A 24,521-nucleotide genomic window follows, 5' to 3' on the forward strand; every position below is an offset into this window, starting at 1 on the left:
TCTGACAGTGTTGCACCACCTCACCGGCCTTCCAGGCTCTTTGTTACTTGAGGAAAGTTAATACAATTTTTTTTTAAACTACTGTGGGTGGGGTTTCCTATTACTTGTAGCTAAACACATCTGTAATTGGTGTCCACCCTAAAACAGATCCCATTAACTGAAGTGCCCCTTTTTTGGGTTGGAGCGGGAGTGAGTGTGTAAGTTCAGGGTTAGCACCTGGAATAGTGCTGAATTGCTCTGATGGGTGCTGCGGGATGGAAGGGTCAGGGACCACACATGCCCTCCTCAGTGGCAGTGCCGCCAGAAGTGACTTTAGAAAAAAGAGAAATAGCTAATGAAATAAGAATGAGAAATAGCTAATGAAATAAGAATAGAAATATCCAGAATATGTGTCAGTGTGTATGATGTAACCTCCTCTGATTCCCCACAAAAAAACTTCAGTCAAGTCTACACTGCTCCCTCCTGCTCTGTGCTAGTGGATTCCATTTGGGGGATCCAAGGAGGGGCTGAATTCTGCACCCAGGTTACTGCTGCAGAGGGAAGCAGAAGAATAGAGTAGAGTAGACATTGGACTTATCAAGCCAGCACATGGTCGCTGAAGGAGGCAGGAGGGCATAGGTAGATACAACATGGGCCTGGGAGCCCAGTTCTGCCACTATGATCTTACAGTCTTGAGCAAGTTACCTAGCTTCTCTGAGCTTCAGTTTCCCCGTCTATAAAATGGACCCAATAGTAGTATCAACTTCAAAGGAGTGTGGTAAGGACTCAAGGAGATAATACAGACTGGCACATGGTTAAGTGCTCGTGATTGATTATTATCATTATCATTATTGAAGTAAAGAAGGGGGATGGAGAGATTGAAAAGGGGAAGGAAGGAAGGTAGTTAGTTCATTAGCTCTGGGTTTATTAGATTGCATGGGACCACTCACCGCTCTTTTCCCTTTGACAATCCATGGCCCTTGTAATTTTGATTCTGCAAGAAGAAAAGAAAAGCGATGTAACTGGTTCTGTATATCCACCCTGCCTTCCCAGCTCAATTTACTGCAGATAATAAAAATCTCAAACCATTAGACACAACACTGCCCAGATCCTGAGACAGGAAGGACCAGCCTGGCCAAGTTCACGTTCACATTGGTCAACATGTTCCCAGCAACTTGATCCTTGGAATAAATCTCCAAGTATTCAAGGACCCACTTCACAGGATTGTTCCACAGGCATGACCAGTAGAGTGAATATGTAGTTTTCAGTGCTCCAAAGGTCCAACCCTGAACCCCAGTTTTGAGGACTGAGATCAGCAGGCTCTGTGAGAAGGAACGGAAATTTGAATGTTTGGCTAGATCCATGGTCCAGAAGGGGCTGGGTCAAAGATTCCGAGTGAAGTTAATTTCTTCCACCCAAAATGGACCTTTCAAATCCTCAATGGGTGTTGGGGGTGGGTATTATTTTGCTTCTACCACATCTAAAACAGTTTGGCCTTTAGTCCTGGTATAATCCCTAATGGCAGGTATGAAAAAGAAATCAAAACTGGTCTTATTCAGGATGACCATTGCAACTTGGACAGACTTGTCATCTGCATTAGTTTTCTAATACTGCATAACAAATTACCACAAACTTGGCAGCCTACAAATTTATGTCTTGGAGTTTCCATGGGCATGGCTTAGCTGGATCTTCTGGCCAGGTCTTACAAGGCTACAACCAAGGTGACGGCCTGGATTATGATTCTCATGCATCTGCTTGGGGTCCTTTTCCAAGATCATCCAGATTGCTGGCAGAGTTCAGTTGCTTGGGGTTGCAATGACAGAGGTCTCTGTTTACTTGCTAGCTATTGATTAGGGACTGCTCTCAGCAACTAGAGGCCCCCTGCAGTTCCTTTCATCCTGGCCCCCTAGGCAGTTCACAACATGGATATTTGCTTTCCTCCAGACCAGCAGGAGCTCATCCCTCTGACTTCCAACCCTCCCAACTCCAAGTCACCCCCTGTATGATGCATGGTATATAATCATGGTAGTAACTATCCCATCAAATTCACAGGCTCCACCCACACTCAAGGGGAGGGAATTACACAAGGTGTGTACGCAAAGGGTGGGAATCTTGGGGGCCTACTAGAATTCTGCCTACTATACCATCCTATCCCTCAAAAAGCCAGTGGAATGGATAGAGGATACTGCTTTATGAAACTGACGGAAGTTAACGCCCTACAATAGCACATGGACTCTTATCCCAGTATCACATTCAAGCCCCTCCAACTCCCCCAGCACTGTAAGGTGTCCTACACTTTTTTGATTATATCCTGTATACTCCTTCACATTTTCAGTTCTATTTTCCTTATATTTATCCAGTATTTGGTTAAAAAACTTTTCCTGGGGCGCCTGGGTAGCTCAGTCAGTTAAGCATCTGCCTTCTGCTCAGGTCATGATCACAGGGTCTTGGGATAGAGTCCCACATCAGGCTCCCTGCTCAGCAGGGATCCTGCTTCTCCCTCTGCCTGCCACTCTCCCTGCTTGTGCTCTCTCTCTCTGACAAATAAATAAATAAAATCTTAAAAAAATAAAAATAGAAAACTTTTCCTTTCCTCACTGAATTGCACTGATTCTTCTGTTGAAATTCAGTTGACTGTGTATATGTAGGTCTATCTGTAGAGTGTTTGTCTACCCTTATGTCACTACCACACTGTCTTAATTACAATAGCTTTCTAGTAAATCTTTTTTATTTTTCTAGATTTTACTTATTTATTTGACAGAGAAACAGTGAGAGAGAGAACACAAGCAGGGGGAATGGGAGAGAGAGAAGCAGGCTTCCCACTGAGCAGAGACACACATGGGGGCTCTATCCCAGGACCCTAGGGTCATGACTTGAGTTGAAGGCACATGCTTAACGACTGAGTCACCCAGGCATCCCTCTAGTAAATCTTGAAATAAGGTACTATAAGTCCTCCATCCTTGCTTTTTGTTTTTTTTTTTTTTTTTCAAGATTGCCTTTGCAGTTTGGGGTTATTTGCACTTCAATATAAATTTTAGAATCAGCTTGCTGATTTCTACCAAAAGAAGTGTGTTGGGATTTTATTTGGATTATATTGAATCTATAGATCATTTTGAGAAGTGACATCATCAAGTATTGACTCTTCCAATCCATGAACATGGTCTATCTCTCCATTAAATTAAGTCTTTTTAAAATTTTTTTTCCACAATATTTTCTAGTTTTCAGTACAGAAGTCTGGGTCCTTTTAAATTAAATTTATTCATAAGTATTTGATTTTGTGATGCTATCTTAAATAATATTTTTAAAATTTCATTTTCCAATTATTTGATGATAGAATATTGTGAGAGTAGAATAATGCTCCCCCAAAAGATGTGCATGTCCTAATATGCCAGAACCTGTAAATACATTATATTACAAGAGGAAATTAAGATTGCAGATATAATCAACTGACTTTAAAATAGAGAAGTTATCCTGGATTATCTGAGTGGGGCCAATGTAATCACTCTTTTGTTGTGAGAAGGAATTAAAGAAATGGAGGTGCCAATTCATGAGAAGTAGAGCCCGGGATAAGAAGCAGGCTAGTGGGGGGGGGGGGGGCGCTGCTGGATTCCAGAGTAATTCATTACCCTTCTTTGGGTCGCATTTTTCTCCTTTTTTTTTTTTTTTCCTCCACTTTTCTCCTTTTTAAAGTGGGGGAGTTGGCCCGTGCACTCCTAAGGGACAGGGACTTGTCTGATTGACCTCCGTGTCCTTACTGGTCAGCATTGGGCTCAGTTTAAAGAAGGTCCTGATTAGCGTTTTAGTATGAATGAATGGATGGATGGGTAGGCAAGTGAGAGGCGGGATGAACGGATTTCTAAGAGCTTTTCCAGGTCAGGAAATCGAAAATTCTGAGGTTCCTCCAGGGTCACAGAAATCGCTGATTACAGTTTAGAATCCTAGATTTTCCTAACTTTCCTGCCAGCAAGCCTTGTGGTGTACTCGCGCAGCACCTCCCGCGGCGCGCGGCCAGCCAGGGCTTGAAGTCTTTTCTCTGTATTCATCGTTTTCCTCCCATTCTACCCAGAACCACTCCGCCGGGACCCCCAAGTCGGATGCCTCCATAGCCTCCCTCCCTTCTCGAAGGACGATGAAAACATCTGGATCCCGTGGCACTCCTACCTTCGGGCGCGACATCTCCCAGCGCCGGACCCAAACCGCTGCCTAGCGGCGCGCAAGCCTCGCGTCCCGTTGCCAAAGCGACAGAGGGCGCCCAGATCCGCCGCTCTGATTGGATGAGCCGAGGGCCCTCCTCTCCGCGGGGTTCATGGGCTTGTGTCCGATCCCAGCCCCTGAAAGTTTTGCGCGCCGCGGCTGCCCAGACCCCCTGATTCGTTGGACCTTTCTCTCCCAACCCCTCTCTTCCTCGACCCTAGGGCGCACTCCACCAAGGACTGGCTGCCTTCGGCGGGCACTGACTGCCCAGCGCCTCTTCCAGCTGCGTTTCGCGGGACCTGCGAGCGCTCAGTCTGAAAAGTTGTCAGCTGTTGGTAAACGCAATTGTTCTAAGTTTCCTTCCTCTGCTCCTCACTAAGTCGCCTTGTCATTTGGTTAGTTAGTAACGCGGCCACTTCTGCTTTTTCTCGAACACTCTCTCTAATTCTTAGGCCCCAACTCGAAGCCAGGATTCACCTGAATGCCTGCAGTAGCCTCCTCACCAGTCGGCCAGTGCCCACCTTTGCCCTATCCATTCCAGTTCATTCTTGGCACTGCAGTTGAAGAGCACAATTGGTGAAGAACACCAATCCGGTCTCATCTCTCCACTGCGCGTGACCTGAAGTAGCAATTTACTCGTCATTGCACCCTGTATCGGCTCCCCGCCTTTCCCTGCCTTGTTTCTCCACAGCCCTGGATCTACACACCAACCACCATAGCTAATTAGAAACTGTTAAAAAAAAAAAAAGTGTTGTTTGTTTTATAGCAACAAAATATGTTATGTACGAATATATCTAATAAAATATATGCAAGACATTTTGTTAAACAACAAACTCTTACTAAGCCTCTATGACATGCCTCATTCATTTTTTTAAAACATTTTATTTATTTATTTGAGAGAAAGAGAGCATGAGAGGGGAGGTCAGAGGGAGAAGCAGATTCCCCCTGGAGCTGGGAGCTGGACCTGGGACTCCATCACAGGACTCCAGGAGCACGACCTGAGCTGAAGGCAGTTGCTCAACCAACTGAGCCACCCAGGCGCCCCAAGTATGCTTCATTCTTGACTCTATGAGGACACAGCAATGAACAAAACCAAGTATCTGCTCTTGCAGGGTTTGTATTCCCATAGGGAAAATTACGAAACATTGAAGGACATTAAAGGAGACCTGAATTAATGGAGGGATATACCATGTTCATGGACAGGAAGACTCAATATCAAAAAGATGTGTATTTTTTCAAATCCAACCAGGACTTTTGAGAAACCTTCCCAACCCAAGAGATGCAAATATCAGGAATGATATGGGGATCCTAGAAATAGGTGTGTGTGTGTTTTAACTTCATGTACAATAGAAGTGGCATCATAAATCAGTAAATGCCATTGAGAAACTGGTTTTGCATAGGAATAAAAAAATCAAGCACATTAAAGAATAAATATGGCAAACAAATATTTCAAGCTATTAGAAAAATAAGTATGTATACATAATATTTTATGATATCTGAGTGGGGAAGTGTTTCTTTTTTAAAAAATATTTTTATTTATTTATTTGAGAGAGAGAGCACACAGGCAGAGCAAAGGCAGAGGGAAAGGGAGAAGCAGGCTCACCGCTGAGCAGAGAGCCCAATGCAGGGCTCCATCCCAGGACCCTGGGATCATGACCTGAGCTGAAGGCAGATGCTTGAAGGATTTCTTAATAAAGCACTAGTCATAGAAGAAAAAATTAATCTGTGGCTCTCTCAAAATCTAAACTGCCATAATACAAAAGATATTTTAAGTTTAATTAATTAAACTTTTAATTAATTAAAAGACAAGCTACATAAATAAATGATTAAAATGATTTAAAAAGGGGGTGAGTTGCCTGGTTGGTTCAGTCAGTTAAGCGACTCACTCTTGGAATCAATACCAGAGTCAGCTCTGTGTTTGGTGGAGTCTATGTGGGATTCTTGTCTTCTCCTCCATCCTCTGCCCTTCCCCCCACCTTGTGCTCTCATCTGTGCCCTTTCTCTCTCTGTCTCTCTCTCTCAAATAAATAAATAGGACAGCTGGGTAGCTCAGTCAATTAAGCTTCTGACTTCAGCTCAGGTTGTGATCTTGGGGTCCTGGGATAGAGTACCAGATCGGGCTCCCTGCTTGATGGGATATCTGCTTATCCCTCTACCCTCTTCCCCCACAAATGTCCTCTCTCTCAATACATAATTATATAAGATCATTAAAAGACAAGCTACATACTAGGAGGCAATAGGTGTAACAAAGGACTAGTACTCAAAGAACTACAACCATTAAGAAAAAGACTACCCCCCACCTCATAAGAGAAAAGAAAAATGGACAAAAGATATGAATAGAGGACTTTAAGCAAAAGAAACTCTATTATCCGGGACGCCTGGGTGGCTCAGTTGGTTAAGCAGCTGCCTTCGGCTCAGGTCATGACCCCAGCGTCCTGGGGTCGAGTCCCACATCGGGCTCCTTGCTCGGCGGGGAGCCTGCTTCTCCCTCTGCCTCTGCCTGCCATTCTGTCTGCCTGTGCTCGCTCTCTCTCCCTCTCTCTCTCTGACAAATAAATTAAAAAAATCTTTAAAAAAAAAAGAAGAAACTCTATTATCCAATAAGAACATCAAACTATGTAAATCAAAACAATTATAAAATATTATTTTAAACATATCATCTAGACAAAAATAAAAACACATTTCAAAGTCAAGTGTTTTTGAGGATGTGGGAATCTGAACTATCATATGCAGTTGGTAGATTCACAATTTGGGACACAATGTGCAATATCTCATAAAGTTGAAAATGCATACAACTTACAACCTGGTTCCACTACTGGACAGATATCCAAAGGCTCTCTGAATACACCTACACAGCCCAGGGAATATCACTTTGGAGCTAATGTGCCAGATGACATTCTTCCCTAAAGAAATTCTCATCCTAGGGGCGCCTGGGTGGCTCAGTGGATTAAGCCGCTGCCTTCGGCTCAGGTCATGATCTCAGTGTCCTGGGATCGAGTCCCGCATCAGGCTCTTTGCTCAGCGGGAGCCTGCTTCTCTCTCTCTCTCTCTGCCTGACTCTCCGCCTACTTGTGATTTCTCTCTCTGTCAAATAAATAAATAAAATCTTTAAAAAAAAAAAAAAGAAATTCTCATCCTTGTTCATAGGTCATATATACAAGGATGTTCATTGCAACACTCTTTATAATTATGGGAAATACTAGAAAAAATCTAAATGTCTACTCATAATGAGATGATTAATAAAATGGAATAAGCTCTAAAAAAATACTATATAGTGATAAAAATTAATGGTCCAAATCTATATCAACATAAAAATATCCCCCAAACCTACTGTTGAATGAATAGAAGATAGCTGTAGGGGCATCTGGGTGGCTCAGTCAGTTAAAGTGTCTGCCTTCAGCTCAGATCATGATCCCAGGGTCTGTGATCCAGCCCTGCATTGGGCTCCCTGCTCAGTGGGGAGTCTGCTCTCCCTCTCCCCCCTGTTCGTGATTTTTCTCTAGATCATGCTCTCTCTCTCTCTCTCTCAAATAAATAAAATCTTTAAAAAAATAAAAGAGTTGTAGAATGATAAATATTTTTAAGGATTGAAATTTGTATTAATTATAAACATACAAAAGTATATTCTATATACTGATGGGGATATTAAAAATTTATGGGGGTATTAAAAATTTATGGGGGGGCGCCTGGGTGGCTCAGTTGGTTGGACGACTGCCTTCGGCTCAGGTCATGATCCTGGAGTCCCGGGATCGAGTCCCGCATCGGGCTCCCAGCTCTTTGGGGAGTCTGCTTCTCCCTCTGACCTTCTCCTCGCTCATGTTCTCTCTCACTGTCTCTCTCTCAAATAAATAAATAAAATCTTTAAAAAAAAATTTATGGGGGTAAAATTTATGGGGGTAAAAAAATTATGGGGGTATTAAAATTTAAAAATACAGACTAGAGGGGAACCCAGGTGGCTCAGTCATTTAAGTTTCTGCCTTTGGTTTAGGTCATGATCCCAGGGTCCTGGGATGGAGCCCCCCCACACTGTGGGGCTCCCTGCTCAGCAGCTGGCGGGTTACTTCTTCCTCTGCCTCTCCCTTTCCCTCTGCCCCTCCCCTCCCCTCGGCTCATGCTCTTTTTCACTTGCACTCTCTCTCTCTCTCTCTCTCTCTCTAAAAATAAATAAATAAAATATTTTGAAAAAAAGAGTATCAGGGACACCTTGGTGGCTCAGTGGGTTGGGCCTCTGCCTTCAGCTCAGGTCATGATCCCAGGACCCTGGGATAGGGCCCTGCATCAGGCTCTCTGCTCAGCAGGGAGCCTGCTTCCGTGCCCTCCACCCCCCACCTGCCTCTCTGCCTACTTGTGATCTCTCTCTGTCAAATAAATAAATAAAAATAAAATCTTAAAAAAAAGAAAAAAGAATATCAGAAGACTATCAGGGGTGCCTGGGTGGCTCAGTAGGTTAAAGCCTCTGCCTTCGGCTCAGGTCAGGATCTCAGGGTCCTAGGATCGAGCCCCGCATTGGGCTCTCTGCTTAGCAGGGAGCCTGCTTCCTCCCCTCTCTCCCAGCCTGCCTCTCTGCCTACTTGTGATCTCTGTCTGTCAAATAAATAAATAAAATCTTAAAAAAAAAAAAAAAGACTATCAGTACTTCCATAGAGGAAGAAGTTTAGGATGTCTTGGGAATGCATAATGGTGGGGCCTTATCTTAATTGGGGTCAGCACGGACTGGCAGGAAGAAATGGGAATTAGACTGGTAATGGGGATGGGAAGAACATTCCAGATGGAGAGAATGGTATGTGCGAAATTGGGAATCAGAGTGAGTGAAGCATGTTTGTGGAAACAAATGCGGGTCAGGGGCCAGGAGAAAGTGAAGAAGAGGGGAGAGATGAGGCTGCCAAACCCCCATGTTGTTGTTGTTTCCTTTATTACAAATGTGGAAACAGAGCCCTAGGGAGGAGAGCAGAACCATGGCCTCCTAACTCCTTGTCACATGCTCCACGATAATAATAACGAAAATGATAATAATGATGATGCGTCATGTGCCGGTCTCTTTACTAGGTACTTGAAGTATATCCTCCCATTACTCTCACTACAGACCTATAGAGGTTTTTCCTCCCCATTTTACAGATGAACTGAGACTCATGAAAGTTAAGAAATTTGTTCAAAGTCAGAGAGGCAGAAGCCGGATCCCACAAGGCCTTGAGTCCGATGCTGAACAGATTGAGTTTTTCCTAAGGATATTGGTGGGTGTACTGGGTTCCTATTCCAGCTGTAATTACCACAAACTGAGTGACCTAAAAGAACTCAAATGTATGAGCTTGTAGTTTTTGAGGTCAGGCGTCTGAAGTGGGTTTCACTAGGCTAAGATTTAGGTATCAGCAAGGCTGGGTTCCTAGGAGGCCTTAGGAGAGAATCTGTTTCTTTGCTTTTCCACCTGTATTCCTCGGCTCCCAACCCCCTTCCATTCTTCAAAGCCAGCAATCATAACACTCCTGACCTCTGTTTCTACCATCAGATACCCCCGCCCCCCAATTCTATTCTCCTACCTCCCTCTCTCGCTTCTAAGGACCTGGGGGATAACACTGGGCCCACGCAAATAATCCAGGACAGTCTTGTCATCTCATGATCAGCTGATTAGCAACTTTAATTCCATCCACCAGCCTTAATGCCCCCATCTAACATAATATATTCACAATTTCTAGGAATTAGAGCATAGACTTCTTCGGGAAGACCGTTATGTTGCCTACCACAATGAACCACGTTGAAGGGTTTTAAGCAAGGAAGTGACAAAGTGAGACCTGTGTTTTAGCATCTTCATATTCCTGGTTTTGCAAAACAATCTCTCCCTGACTTATTTAAGGCAAACTGAGCTTTGCAACAGCTAACACTTCCGAAGGCGGAACAGTTCATAGACACTAAATGTGTTAAGCCTAATAACTACAGCTGGTGTTTTTACAGAGCTTTTAACGTGATGGAGATCCTTTGTACATGCAATTTGCTTATTCCCCCAACAACCAAGTCCAAGTCCAAGGCACTGTTAATTATTGCCCATTTATGAATGAGGAAACTGATCCAGGGGCATTTGGTCACCTGCCCAAGGCCATAGAGCTGCTAAAGCCAGGGCCAGACTAGGAACTAGTCTGCAGACCCCTCCACCAGCATTTCTTTACGCCATCTGTGGGGTGGGCATTCTGGGAAATCCAAGTCAGCACATCTTTGGTGTAATGACTCATGTATAACTTGTTGCCCAACAGACATGTGTTGAATAGATGAGGTCCTGCTTTCACTTCTGTGACACAAGCAGTGGTTTTCAAGGCAGGAAAATGGGGAATGTCCTAGAATTCCCCCCTTTTCCCCACATCCAATCTATTTGCAAGTCCCATCTAGCTACGCTGTCAAAATATTAAGTCTGTCCCCTTCTTTCCAGTTTTCCCTGCTCCTGCTGTGTCCCAGGGCACCACCGCCTCACTGGCCTCCCTGCTTGGTCCCTCTAATATATTCGCTCTGGATAGGCATCAAAGTGACCAGCTTAGAATGTAAACCAGATGACAGGGCCGGCCTCCCCTGTTAAATTTTCCCACCACATTTCCATCATACAGAGGAGGAAAACCTAGACTCCCCGTTATGGCCATACACAGTCCTGTGCACTGGGCTCCCCACTTTCTCTTTATCCTCAAGGCCCTTGGCACCCCTCCTCTCCAGTCCCACTGACTCTTTGCAAAGGACAAACTCTTCCCACCACAGGGCCTTTGCTTGTCTTGTTCCTTCTGCTGGAAATCTCCTCTTTAAACAGCTGGGTCTTTCTTATACATCAAGTCCTAGCTCAGGTGTTGCTTATTTAAGAAAGGTTCTTCCTGCCTCGTCCTCTTTCCCTCAATGCAAATTGTGAGCATTTGTAAATACTTTGTCTATTTGCTTCTTTTGTTCGCCTCCCCTCCTAGACCCCAGATGTCCTATATGTAGCTACCACCCACATATGGCTGTTAAGCACATGACATGTGGCTAGCCTGAACTGAGATGTGCTCTAAGGGTAAAGTACACTCTGGATTGTAAAGACTTAACACAATAAAAAGGATGTAGAATGTCTCAATAATTGTTCAATATTGATTGCATGTTAAAGTGATAATATTGTGGATATACTGGATTAAATAAAAACATTAACAACCTTTTTTTTCTACTTTTTTAATGTGGCCACTAGAAAATTTAAGATTACATATGTGGCCCGCATTATATTTCTTTTGGGCAGGGCTGGTCTACACTGTTAGCCGACGAAGGTAGGAACCTTCTCCGCCTTAGCCATTTTTGGGTCCCTGGTATCTGCCATACAGTAGGTGCTCAGTAAGCTTTGTTGTAGAGAATCCTATGCACAGGGAGAGATGAGACAGACAGCCCCAAGGATGCTGTGAATTTGAGGAAGAAAGAAAAGCCAACGACAGTTTTTTCTCTCTCTCCAGTCCCTGCATTTCAAACCAGTTCTGTCAACGCTCTGTCCTGCTCTGTACCAACATTCCTCCCATGGTCACCTACTACTGTAGATGCCAGATGGCGGGTGGCTGGAGGACCAGAGCTGGAGCCGCTGCTTCCATTTCAGACCCATAGGAGATGCCCCTTCTCAAGTATTTTATGATCTTCAGCTTGGGTCCTAGCAGCCAGAAAGGGCTCACCTCCACATTACTGGGACACACGTGGCAGCTGGGAGCCAAGGGAAGCTGTCCAGGGTCACCAGCAGGTCAGAGGGGAACAGGACCTGGAACCTTTTCAGGTCCAGGACTCTGGCCTCTAACTACATCCTGTTGTAGTCTCCCTTATTCCAAGGGACTCAGGTGTCTGGAACCTTCCCCCTTGCCTCCCTCTCCTCACATTTGACCTCCGATCTCTTGAGGTCCCTTGAGGGCACTAATGCCAGGTCTCCCCAGAGCTGACCCAAATGGCGCCATCCGCATAGACGCCAACGCGGATGGTACGAATGGCTGGGAGGGAGGGAGGGAGGATGGATGGACGGATGGATGAATGGATGGACCGAGGTAGGGATGAATGGGTGGACTGGAGGATGGGAGGGCAGATGGCCGCATGAGTGGGGGAGGAGGGCGGCTGGCTGGTAGGACGCCCGCATGGGGACGGGGGGGGGGGGGGGGGGGGCAGGAGTGAGGATGTACCGAAGGAAGGAATTACCCACACAGTATCTGAAAACAGGGGGACCCATAGCGGTCCAAGTCCAGCTCCCGTCACGTTTCTGCTAGGAAACCGCGGCCAGGCCGAGGGAGCCGGGCGCTCGGCCCCAGGGCCCGCAAGGCGGTCAGGGGCAGCGCCGGAGCTGGGATCCGAGTGGCTGCGCGGCCGGCCGGGGGCTCTTCCCGCCCCCGCGCCCACCCCCCACCCCGCGCCAGACGGTGCCAGGTGGGGGGAGCGTCCCCGCCCCCACCTCCGGAGGTGGCGGCCCCACGCGGCCCAACAAGCTGCCGTTGTCCCGCGGGCCCCGGGCCCGGCACACTGGGGCTTTGTCCAGCCCCCCGCCGCGACCCACGGTGGGGGGGGCCCCACATGACCGAGGGGGTAGGAGGAGCCTGCGGCGGCGGTGGCGGCGGCGGCGGCGGCGGCGGCGGCGGCGGCGGCTCCTCCACCACCATTTCCCTCCCTGGCCGGGGGTCGGCGGGCGGTGGTGGCGGCGGCGGCGGCGGCGGCGGCGGCGGCCGGGCAGGGGCCCCTGTTCCCCGCCAGGCTGCAGGCGCCCGGCCTGGGCCAGCAGGGCAGCTGCGACCCAAGCGCTCTCCGGGCGGCGAACTGGGGGTGCGCCCGGACCCCCGCCCCCGGGATCATGGGGAATGGCATGACCAAGGTAGGGGGGCGGGGATCGCGCAGCCCGCACCTGGCCGCCCCCAGCCACGCCAGGGCTCAGGCTCCGCCTGGGTCGCTTTGCCCGCCTCTGACCTTCTGGCCCTCGCCCTGAGGCTCTGTGTGTCTAGATCTCTGTCTCCGGGTGACTCTCTGACCCTGCATCCCTGTGTCGCTCTGCTCACGTCTCTGTTTCTCTGGGTATCTCTGGCCTCGCTTTCCCTGTGTCTCTGTCTCTGCCTGTTTCTGTGACTCTGTATTTCTTGTTGGGTCTTTTTGTGGCTCTCTGTCACTCCCACACTCTATGTCTCTGAGTCCCTTTCCCTGTCTCCAGGTGTCTCTGTCTTCCTCGTCTCTGATTGCTTGGACTCTCTCTGATGCTGTTTCTCCATCCTTTCCCCTCTGCCTCTGCATGACCCTCCTTCTGTCCCTGCCTTCCCACCTCCCTCGGAACTCCCCACCACTCACCTGGCAAGTCCATCTCTCTCCCTGCCTCCCCCCCCACAGTGTGTTCCTCTCCCCTCCCTGCTTCAAGCTCTCACCCCTACCCAAGCTGGCCTCCCCTGGTGCCCCCCTCCTGTCCTCCCTAGTCCCACTCACAGAATCCAGGTCCAGGAGGGGGAGGAGATTGCTGCCTGAGTCCTGAGGTCCAGACACCTGGTCATGGGATGGAAATGGGCTGTGGGCCCCCAACTAGGTGATGGGAAGTTGTGCACCCCTACGCCACTGACCCCAGCCTGTCTCTCCTGTAGGTACTTCCTGGACTCTACCTCGGGAACTTCATTGGTGAGCACTGCCCACTCTGTCCCAAGGCTGTGGCACTCTGCCTGTCCAGGCCCGTGTCCACCATTCATGCTGTGGCCCACGCACCTTGGAAGCACTCAGGAATGGGGCCGGGGGCAGGGAAACAATGCCAGGCTGGGAGGGAGAAGGAACTCATGAGGACTAAGGGTATGTGGGATAAGTGTCCCTAGTGCACAGGGCTCAAAACACCTGCCAGATGTCAGGCAAGTCTGCACCTGCTCTGAGCCCCAGCCTCTCTCCCAGCACATGAGCCACTCACCTCTCCAGGCTCTTACAGCCCTGAGGTTCCGGGTTGAGGTCTGCTCGGGTGCTGCTTCTAGCTGGGAAACCAGGAACCTTACCCCTACAACCTTCTACACAGAGGGGAGGTTTCCAGAGACTGGATTGTACCCAGAAACTTGTTAGCGAGCACTGCCCATTCCATCCCAAAGCCATGGCCCTCTCCCTGTCACAGGCATGTGCTAAGAGACAGGCTAATTCTGAGACTCCACACTTTTCCATGTGGAGTCAGAGAAAGCTTCAGAGAGGAAGGGGCATCTGCACCAGGGCAGGGCTTTCCCCATCCATCCCTGCCTGCCTCCCCCCTGCTCTGGCATTGATGCTCCACTCTCGTGAATCTGATCTCCTCCTCCCTGGGAGCCACCTCCGCTGTTCATTTCTGAGTATTGAGCTAAGGAAACTCTGGACCCTCTTGAAGTCTGTAGCCCCATGAGGGCAGGGGCCATGAAGTTGCCCATGAACCCCCATGCCTAGCCAAGGCTGCACATAGTAAACACTCAGGAAATGTGTTGAATGAAGTAGACTTATGGAGAGAAAGGGAATATGTGTTATTTATTCTGATTCTAAAAGACCCCCATACACTGGAATTCCAGCCCCTAGAGACAGCCACTGATACAATGTGAGGTTTAGCCTTTGGTCGGTTTCCATATATCTTCGTGGATGCAGATGTAACATTTAAAACAAAAATGGAAGTCTACTCTGCACGCTGTTCAGTCACCTGTTTCCTATGTAATAATGCACTGTGGACATGCTCTCACATCAGCACAGAGAGGTCTTTCTAGCCATCGGCTGCACAGTATTCAAGTATGGATACACCATTATTTATGTAGCTTTCTCAGGGTAGATGTGTAGGTTGTTCCCGCTTTTTAACAATTTCTCGTGTGTTTACTGTTATGAGCAGTACTGCAGAGAACATCTTCTACACACAGCTTCTGGGTGAGCAAACCTTTCTGCAGACAGGATTCCCGGCTCCATCAAGGATATGCCAGGAAAGGGTGTTTGCTATGGAAGGAACTCCAGGGGCAAGGCTGGGAAGAGGCTGTGGGCACCCACAAGTAGGTGCCCCAGCGACAAGATTGAAGCCTAGGGGTGCGGTGGGACCTGTCAGACCAGGAGCGGGAGGGGGCCAAGGAGCAGGGGGCTGGCAGAAGGTGGGACAAAGTGGAGAGGGAGAGGTGGGGAGGGGAGCTGGGCAGTGAGCTCCCACCTCTCTTGGCCATCAGGGACATGTGAGTCGCACCAATCAGACAGGCTCAGACATTTCGTTTCTTTCAGATGCCAAAGACCCGGACCAGCTGGGCCGGAACAAGATCACACACATCATCTCTATCCACGAGTCACCCCAGCCTCTGCTGCAGGTACTCCTAACCCCTATCCTTTGGTGGTGTACAAGTGCAGAGGGGAGCTTCAGCTGCCCCCCCCCACACACACCCATTTCTCAGGTACTTACTTTGTGCCAGGCTCTATACTGCCTCCCTGACCCATACTTGGCCATCCTGTTAAAAACTGCCTTGTTTTACATCAGCATCCTCATTTGATCCCTATTTGGCAACCGAGGCCCAGAAAGGTAAAGTAACTTGCCTAAGGTCACACAGCCAGGAAGCTAAGGAGCTAGGATTTGACGGTCTGAGCCCAGAGGCCTCACCCTGAACTTTAAAAAGGCCCCTTCACGGGCTTTCCATTGCCCAGCTGAACTGATTACTACAAATGGATAGTTCTGTGTTCTGTGTCTTGTTGTGTAATCTTGGGCTGTGACTTTATCTGTCTGGGCCTCTGATCCCTCAGTCCGTCTGCCCCTAGAGGGGCTGCTGTGAGGATGCAAAGAGACTGTAGGATGGTGAAGACGCTTTGCACACAGTAAAGCATGGCCCCCACCAGAAGGGTTGGTGCTGGTTTTATGGGAATCCTGGAAAAGAGGGGGTAAGGTTGTTCTTTTTTGGTAGTGGGGGAGTAAGGTTGTTCTAACCCAGAAAAGGAAAGTAGTAAATCCAGAACGCTTTCGTAATCATGGGCACAGGACTTCACCATTCTGAGCCTCAGTTGCCTGGTTTGTAAAATAGGAATTTTATAAATATTTATTTGAGAAAGTGAGAGAGGGAACGAGCAGGAGGGTAGTGGGAGAGAGAATCTCAAGTAGATTCTGCCTTGAGTGTGGAGCCTAATGTGGGACTCAATCTCACAACCCCGAGATCACGACCCGAGCAGAAACCAAGAGTCAGACACTCAACCAACTACATTACCCAGACGCCCGTAAGATGGTGATTTTATAACAACACCTACCTTACTGAGTTGTTGAGCTCCACATAAAGGCCAACAAATTACAGCTGATCTAGCAAAGTTAATCATATTCTTATCCCATAAATAGAGCCCCTTCCTCCTTATCTATTAGAGTGTGTGTCACCCACTAAACGGGAATAACTGCAGGTGGAAAAAGGCTCTGGAGGTCTGAAATCCAGACCAGATTTGCTGTGTGACCTCAGATAGATTCCTTCCGCTCTCTGGGCCTTAGTTTCTCCACTGTCAGTGTTGATGGTCTCTAAGAGCAACCTCCAATAATCTGGGATTCTCAGTGCCATTCAAACAAGAAATTTCCAGGTCAATGGAGCCTGATATTTGCAGGCTTGTTTTGGAGGATTTGGAGTATGCAGTCACTAGATTGCACAGGGAAGGCTTTCAAGTCATGAATAGATTGACTAATGAAATGATTGCTTGCCAGATAAATCCCTACTCCAACAACCTTCCCTTCTTCCCACGGGCAGCCCTGCCTCCCCATCTATCAGTGAATTTACCAGTCAGGGTTTGATAATGCCAAACAATCCCAAGGCCAAATGTGTTGCAAAGTGAAACTGCAAACCTTGCAAAAGAGGCAGGATGGTGTGACCTTGGGAAAAGTGAGCCAGAGAAGGGCTAAAGCCATTAGCAAATGAGGACCTGGCCTGGGGTCCCTGGCCCTAGGGCTGGTGGCAGGCCTGACACTGGAAAAGAGTCATTTGAATATCAAAGGATTAAAAGAGGTCCTTGAGAAAAGTGATTCTTGAAACAGGAGCCCAAAGCATCTTAAGATCTTGTGTGAAGGTTAAGCACCAAGTAAAGGATGTCATAGCCAGTTTGTGGGAGAAATAATTCATCCCTTGATTATTTTAATAATTAGCACACAGTTTTATAGTCACAATTAATGAAGTAGAAACTTATTTTCATGGTTTTTGTTTCTTTTCAAGATAACGAAATTTATTTTTTTAAAGAATTTATTTATTTATTTGACAGAGAGAGATCACAAGTAGGCAGAGAGGCAGGCAGAGAGAGAGACAGAGAGAGGAGGAAGCACACTCTCCACTGAGCAGAGAGCCCGAATCGGGACTCGATCCCAGGACCCTGAGATCATGACCTGAGCTGAAGACAGAGGCTTAACCCACTGAGCCACCCAGGTGCCCCTATTTTTTGATAAGACCTTTAAAAAACCTTTTTGGGGGGATGCCTGGGTGGCTTAGTAGGTTAAGCAGCTGCCTTTGGCTCGGGTCATGATCCCAGCATCCTGGGATTGAGCCCACCTTTGGGTTCCCTGCTCAGCAGAGAGCCTGCTTCTCTCTCTCTCTCTCGCTCTGCTGTTCCCCCCTGCTTGTGTGGCCTTTCCCTCCTCTCTCTCTCTGTCAAGTAAATAAATAAAATATTTTTTAAAAAAAGAAAAGAAAAGAAAAAATAGAAAACTTCAAAAGAAAAAAAAAAAAAGAGTCGGCCTTCGGCTCAGGTCATGATCCCAGGGTCCTGGGATCAAGTCCCACTTGGGACTCCTTGTTCAGCAGGGAGCCTGCTTCTCCCTCTCCCTCTGCCTCCTGCTGCCCCTGCTTGTGCGTGCTCTCTCACTCTGTCTCTATGACAAATAAATAAGTAAAATCTTAAAACGGAAAAAAACATACCTTTTTCAATAAGTAATCTATCTCCAAACTCACATGGGGGTTCGAACTCACAACACTGAGATCAAGAAGTGCATGCTCTATCAACCGAGCCAGCCAGGTGCCCCTGTTTTGCCCTTTTTTTGGTGTAATTTTGTAATCCTCATTTGGAGGAGAGTCACTGTTAGTGGCCCCTTCCTACCTATTAAATAAAAGATCCCTGAATTCTTTTTATCAAGTCCTTATGCCCAAATCACCTATGAGGTTAGGATACCAAATTCTCAGAAGGTTCTGGAACCGCAGACAGATAGAGCTGGCAGGCACTCAGGTGATATCTAGCCTCTTTGGATAGAGAGGGCAACAGTGGTTTAGAAAGGAGCAGGACCTGGGCTGGGGTCATGAGGTGCTTGGGTGGCCCAGACCAAGGCCAGGGGCACAGCCGAGGGCCCCATACTGCCCATGTGTGTTTTGTACTTGCAGGACATAACCTACCTTCGCATCCCTGTGGCGGACACCCCTGAGGTACCCATGTAAGTTCTCTGGAGACACCGAGAGAGGTGGTGGTGGTGGTTGGAGGGTGGGGGGTGGTCTGGGGGAGGACAGAGCGGACTCATGCCAGAAAGCTGTCCTGGGGAGCCTAGCACAAGTGCTCACTCACACCTCTCTTTGCCTCTGTCCCAGCTACACCCTTGCCTATGCCCCAGGCCAAGACCCTTAACTTCCCAGACCTCAGTGTCTTTAGCTGTGAGATGGCGAGAGTACTCTGTCTGAGGACCAGACGCCCAGCATACTGGAAGGGGTCAGGCTCAGCCAGTTCTAGCCCTGGAGTTAATACATCTGGGCTCCAGCCAGACTTTGCCATTTTCTTGCTGTATGACCTTGCACCAATCGCTTTCCCTCTCTGAGATCAGATGGTGCAGGCTGAGGATCCACGACAGGGCCTGGCCTGTAACAGGGACTCAGAAAGCAAGATTTTTTGTGTGTGTTATGAGCTGTAGTGCCTTCCCAGCCTGAGAGTGACCCAGACAGACACTCCTCCCAACCCGTGGCTGACCACCCTTGTCCCCAGGTGCTCTGCTTGCAGACCCCAGAGGACTCCTCTGTCTCCTCCCACATGTCCTTGAAAGACCAAGATAAAGCCTCCATGAAAACAGGATCCAGGGGACCCACAGGAGAGGTGCTCCTCCCTCTGTGATGGGATTTCTCATCATTGGCCACTTTCACTACCTGAAATGTCCCCATTGTGGCTTCCCACAGCCTTGCACTTGTACTATCATACAGGCCCTGTTCGCTGCCTGGGCCGGGCGCCCTGAGGACCCTGGGCTCTTGACATCCCATCAGTGCAGTGGGGGATGACTCCTAGGAGACCTGCCCCCCAATGCTCGCTACCCTATTGCTTTCTTCTCTAGCAAAAAGCACTTCAAAGAATGTATCAACTTCATCCACTGTTGCCGCCTCAATGGGGGGAACTGCCTTGTGCACTGGTGAGTTACGAGAGGGATGAGGGGAGCAAGTAAGGGACTGTCCTCCATCACACCCAAGCACTCACACTATGGGGAATTAGGAACCTGGGGTAGACCTTCTCCAGCCTGTTGTCACGCATGACCGTCCACCATTCATCTGATGGAGGCTGGTCGGGGGCGGGGGGCTCCAATCAGGGCTCTGTCCCTCACCAGCTGTGTGGCCAAGGCCAAAGTGCTGTTTCTCCCCGAGACTCTCACTTGCTCGTCTGTAAAATGGAGAAAAGACTGTTACCAGATAGGCTAACTGGAGGGAGTAGGTGAGGTCACGCAGGTGGCCCAGCATCCTCTGAGTGCTCTTGCTCCCTCTCCTCCCCTCCATGCTTTTGAGGAAATAGGGCTGAGCAGTGGGGGACCCCCGGCTGGGAGACAGGGACTCATCCCAGGTGATATCATTCATCCCATAACTTCCCACTGAGCACCTAGCCTATGCTGGGTTCAGGGCGGCTCTCTCTCAGAGCCCTTGCCCTAAGAACAGCTCCTCCAGCCTGTCACCTTCTGCCCCTGCTTGCCCCACTCCAGCTGCACTGACCACCTCCCCACCCTTCAAATCGTCCAACTCCCACCTCGTGGGCTTCATACACTGCCCAGAACATTCTTGACTGGCCCTTACCCACCTTTTAGGACTCAGCTTGATGTCACTTCTTCGGAAACCCCTTCCCTAATCCCTCCCCAACCCCTTCACTACATTAAAACCTTTTCCTATCTGATTCCTTAGCCCCTGGACTCCTTATTGGAGCAGTTATCCCTACCCGAAACTGTTTCCCTGGTTAGTGGCCTTCTCTCCCAACCCTCCTGTAAGCCCCGGGACAGACCGTGTTTGTTTTATTCCCCACCATATCCACGGTACCTGACAAATAACAGATGGTCAGGAAACATTTGCTGAATGAATGAATGAAGTGATTTCACCACTCAGGCCTCTGATGTGGGAGAGTGCCCAGAGGATACTCCAGGCAGAAGGAACAGCATGGGCAAAGGAAGTGGGCAAACAGGTCCTGGCAGGCTCTTTGGGATGGGAGCTCAGAGGCAAGGGCGAGAATGAGGGTGGGTGGGAGAGCTGAGGTGTGGGGAGGGGGTGTCTGGGACCAGGGCATGGAGGAGATTGGGCCTTACCTGAAGCCTGGGGGTGGGGGTGGGTATCCCAGCTTTGCAGGCATCTCCCGCAGCACCACCATCGTGACGGCCTATGTGATGACTGTGACGGGGCTAGGCTGGCGGGACGTGCTTGAAGCCATCAAGGCAACCCGGCCTATCGCCAACCCCAACCCAGGCTTTAGGCAGCAGCTCGAAGAGTTTGGCTGGGGCAGTTCCCGGAAGGTAGGGGCTGGGGCAGAGGCAGGAGCTGGGCAGAAGCTGGGCAGGGCTGGGAGACTGCTTCCCGCTTGAGCGGAGCACTGATGGGAAAGAAGTTAGCCTGTGCTTCAGACCTGACAGGAGATTTTCTGGGGTCTCGAACTCGCGACCCCTGAGCTAATCTAGCCTCTAGGTGTATTTTGTTTGGTCAGCCAGATGTTTTCTTTGCCTTTTTAGTTTAGTATTTGGATGCCTTTGGGCTAGACTATGGACCCTTCAGTTTGACCAGGTCCCAGCACTGCCTTCTCTATCTGCCTGGAACCTGGAGGCATTTGAATGCTTGACCCCTTTGGGGAGAGATGTCCATTCCCTTTCTCCGCCCCTGGGTCCCTGATAAAGCCAAAACCTTTCCTTCTTTTATACCCACTGGGTGGATAGCCAAGAGGCCAGTGTGGAGGGGGTTGCTGCTAGGGGAAGAGGACTCAGGTGGTCCCCACTGGGCCCGGGGGCGGGCGTCGCTTTAGCAGGTCTGGAAGATGGAGTGTCCGAGGGGAAGTGTGGTCCAGGAGAGGGAAGAGACTTAGAGGAGGAGGGGGCTCGATGCGGGCGGGGGAAACTCAGAGGAGAAGGGGAGAGGATGCTCAGGAAGGGGAGGGGCCTAGCGAGGGGTCGGGAGCTCGCAGACCCGCGGAAGCGACGAGGACCGGGGAGGGGACCGGCCGGCAGCCCGGCACCGACCGACCCCCGGCTCCCTCTTCCTCCCCCCACCCCCCAGCTCCGCCGGCAGCTGGAGGAGCGCTTCGGAGAGAGCCCTTTCCGCGACGAGGAGGAGGTGCGCGCGCTGCTGCCGCTGTGCGCGCGCTGCCGCCAGGGCCCCGCGCCCGCGCCCGCGGCCCCCGCGCCGCACTCGGCAGCCTCCGAGGGAACCCTGCAGCGCCTGGTGCCGCGGCCGCCCCGGGAGGCCCACCGGCCGCTGCCCCTGCTGGCACGCGTCAAGCAGACTTTCTCTTGCCTCCCGCGGTGTCTGTCCCGGAAAGGCGGCAAGTGAGGATCCCAGCTCGCCGTGGCGCCCCTCTTCCTAACGACCGGTCCCCTTCAGGGCTGTTTGGGCCTCCCACGGCCTCCAGAACGGGCCCAGAGCCTGTGGGAGCCCCGCGGCGCCCCGAGCCCTGCCCCTGCCCCTGATACCCGCCCTGCTTGTCTGCGTCTGCAGTCTGTGTGTCCTCCATCCGTGCGTCTCTGTGTCTAAGCCGGCCTGCTGCAGCCACTTGGTGCCTTAGTCCTTGGGCTGGGGGGAGGGGGCACCCGGGCCTCCACCCTTAAAGGCAGCGGGAGTGGGAGTGGGTGGGGGTGGGGGGGGGTTGGATGGGCCTGGAGGATATTAAAGAGACACAGAAGCTGTCTGTCTGAGCTCCTCCTAGTCATTCAGCAAGGGGCCTGGATGCAGGACTCTGCGTGGGGCTGGAGCCTGCAGGACACAGGGATGGGAGGGGGCCGGCATCCCCAAGGGTCTGGAGGAGCCCGCCACCTCCTCAAAATCGCTCTGGGCAGGACTGAATTCCTGGACTCCGGTTCACTGCCTGACCACCCCCCCACCCAATCTCTCCCTGAAGCCCTGGTCTCCTGAAAAGGCCTCTAAATCCCTCCTTCTCTCTGAACCCTTTTGCCCTCTAAGCTCTTCTCCATGTCACCAGCTCCCTCCTCTTCTCTACTCACAAATACTAGGTAGTAAGCTGTCCAAATAGTGCCTCCTTCATGCCTGACTTTTTAAATGCATGGATTCACTTCATCTCTGGGAGGAAACTGAGGCTCAGAAAGGTAGGCAGCTTGCCTAAGGACAGCTGGAGTAGGGGAGGCTGGATTTGAACCTAGGCAGTCTGTGTCCCATGGTGGCTGTTAAGAAGTAGTTCCTTGGTGACCGTTTAATCGGATTATTACGGGCCTTTTGGTGGTGACTTATATAAAGTTCTTTATATATTTTTGCATATTAACTCCTTATTGGATGTTTCATTTGCAAATACCTTCTCCCACTCAAGACCCTTTTCACCTAGAGCTTAAAGGCCAGGGGGCAGCCACTGAGGAGGGAAGGAAGGCCTCGGGGCAACCCCAGCAAGCAGCAAATGGACTCGAGTTGAACAGAGGTCATCCGAGCTGAGTTTTCTGAACTAAAAGTAACTTGGGAGTTGAGAGGGGTCTGAAAAAACTCCAATCTAATAGCCACCTGGCTGGGGGCCCTGTTATGCACCAAGTACCATGTTCAGGGCTGTGGGAGAAGCCCAGATTCCAGTATTGGGGGTGAGAGGATGGATGAAATAATCCTCATCTGCTGCCCAGCCTCCTCAGGAAACTGAGGTTGATGTCCGAGGTCACCAGCTGGCAAGTGGTGGGGCTGGGATTCTAATCCAGACAGTCTGGCTGGAAAGTCAAGGGAACCCCATCCTCCTAATCACTATGACTCTGCCACCCAGAAAAATGAAAAGATTATCTGACACACTTAACATTCCCACTTTGATGTAATTATTACACTTGGACTTGATCCTATGAAATGCTTTGCCTCCCACACCCCCACACCCCACCCCTGAGCCCTACAATTGGGTCTGAATTGTGTCTATAACTGTCGAGGGGTCAGAACTGAGTGGCTGCTGGGTTGGGAGAACAGAGGGTGGAGAGCACGAAGAAGATGCCCCCGACACATGCACAAGGAGGACAGTACTTCCAGCTTCTGGTCAACGCTGACCAGGCATCCACCTCTGTGCTCATTCGGAGTTTTAGTTTCCCCATGTACACAACAAAGGGTAGAGCAGTCTGAGCTACTTGACCTCTTTCAAACTGCAAACTCCCTTTGACAGTTAAATGAAAGATACAAACCATAGAAAAATGTATAGACATGAAAAAAAATTGTATATACTTTCTGTGGGGAGTAGGTGTCCCTAAACCCCAGATGTAAGCTGTTGGGAGATAGTGGGGGGCACTGTGTAGTGTCCTGGGCTTTGGGGACAGAGAGACATAGGTTCAGGTTCTGACTGCCTCCAAGTACTAGCTCTATGACCTTGTTACAGGGCTTTAACCTCTCTGAGCCTTATTCTTCTTACTAATAAAAGGGGTAGACTCTTCTCACATGTTGTGATGAGAACCCACTGACACCCTGCAGGAAAGGCTTTGGCCACGCCCACACCCTAGTGAGCCATCAATGGATGAGGACTCCCAATATTAAGGAAGTATTTCTTCAGGTGTGGCTCATGGACCACCTGGATCAGAATCCCACCGGAGAACTGGTTAAATACAGATTACTGGTTTCTTGCCCAGAAAGTCTTTTTTTTCTGCAGGTCTGGTATGGAAGCGAAGAGTGTACAGTTTAAACTAGTCTCTGCCTCCCAATTCTGATGGGAGTTAGTCTAAGAAGCACTATGGCTTTTACCTGTACAGTCCAGGCGCTGAAGAGAGAACTGTGACTTCCCCATAGGCTGGGAAGCACAGAGAACAGGTGCACCGGTGGCGCAAGGGACGCCTCTGGGTGACCGCCGGGGCCCCTCTACAGGGACGGACAGATCCCTGGCTACCCTCCCCGTACAGTCCAATGGGTACCCTCCAATGGGTCATGGAGTCCCACCGTGCCTCTAACTGGCCCCTCTGTGCGGCGCGACACCCTCCGGGCCAGGCTACCACAAAGAGCGAAGGGTAGGGCCTCCCAAGTCAGGGGGACAGAAAAGAAAGCGAAACTCGCGCATCCAGAACTTTCGCT

At 49.8% G+C, this 24,521-nt stretch overlaps 2 protein-coding genes across 7 annotated transcripts in view; one reads left to right on the top strand and one right to left on the bottom strand.

Moving 5' to 3' along the window:
* Positions 1 to 4,207, bottom strand: part of TTLL9 (tubulin tyrosine ligase like 9) — a 42,858-nt gene extending 38,651 nt beyond the window's left edge. For all 4 annotated transcript variants that reach the window (XR_004287525.1, XM_032351037.1, XM_032351038.1 and 1 more), the window contains exons 1-2: positions 4,141 to 4,207; positions 930 to 973 (exon numbers count right to left, since the gene is read on the bottom strand). Coding sequence is in view for 3 of the 4 variants with exons in the window: in XM_032351037.1 (XP_032206928.1) it covers positions 930 to 973; positions 4,141 to 4,155 (59 nt within the window). In the remaining variant the exon portion in view is untranslated. The remainder of the gene's footprint in view (positions 1 to 929; positions 974 to 4,140) is intronic.
* Positions 4,208 to 12,571: 8,364 nt separating this feature from the next.
* On the top strand, positions 12,572 to 24,473 carry DUSP15 (dual specificity phosphatase 15). 3 transcript variants are annotated; one of them, XM_032351042.1, is made up of 7 exons: positions 12,572 to 12,948; positions 13,746 to 13,779; positions 15,352 to 15,434; positions 18,447 to 18,496; positions 19,376 to 19,450; positions 20,632 to 20,803; positions 21,555 to 24,473. In XM_032351042.1, the coding sequence occupies exons 1-7, from the start codon at positions 12,703 to 12,705 to the stop codon at positions 21,825 to 21,827; spliced, it is 933 nt and encodes a 310-aa protein (XP_032206933.1). In that variant the 5' UTR covers positions 12,572 to 12,702; the 3' UTR covers positions 21,828 to 24,473. The 3 variants fall into 3 exon arrangements, with proteins under 3 accessions (XP_032206933.1, XP_032206936.1, XP_032206934.1); XM_032351045.1 differs by having other exon boundaries at positions 12,846 to 12,997; positions 21,555 to 24,472; XM_032351043.1 differs by lacking the exons at positions 12,572 to 12,948; positions 13,746 to 13,779 and adding an exon at positions 14,890 to 15,131.
* Positions 24,474 to 24,521: the final 48 nt, after the last annotated feature.

The sequence above is a fragment of the Mustela erminea genome, chromosome 7, assembly GCF_009829155.1.
Source record: "Mustela erminea isolate mMusErm1 chromosome 7, mMusErm1.Pri, whole genome shotgun sequence".
In the NCBI taxonomy this organism is placed as follows: Eukaryota; Metazoa; Chordata; class Mammalia; order Carnivora; family Mustelidae; genus Mustela; species Mustela erminea.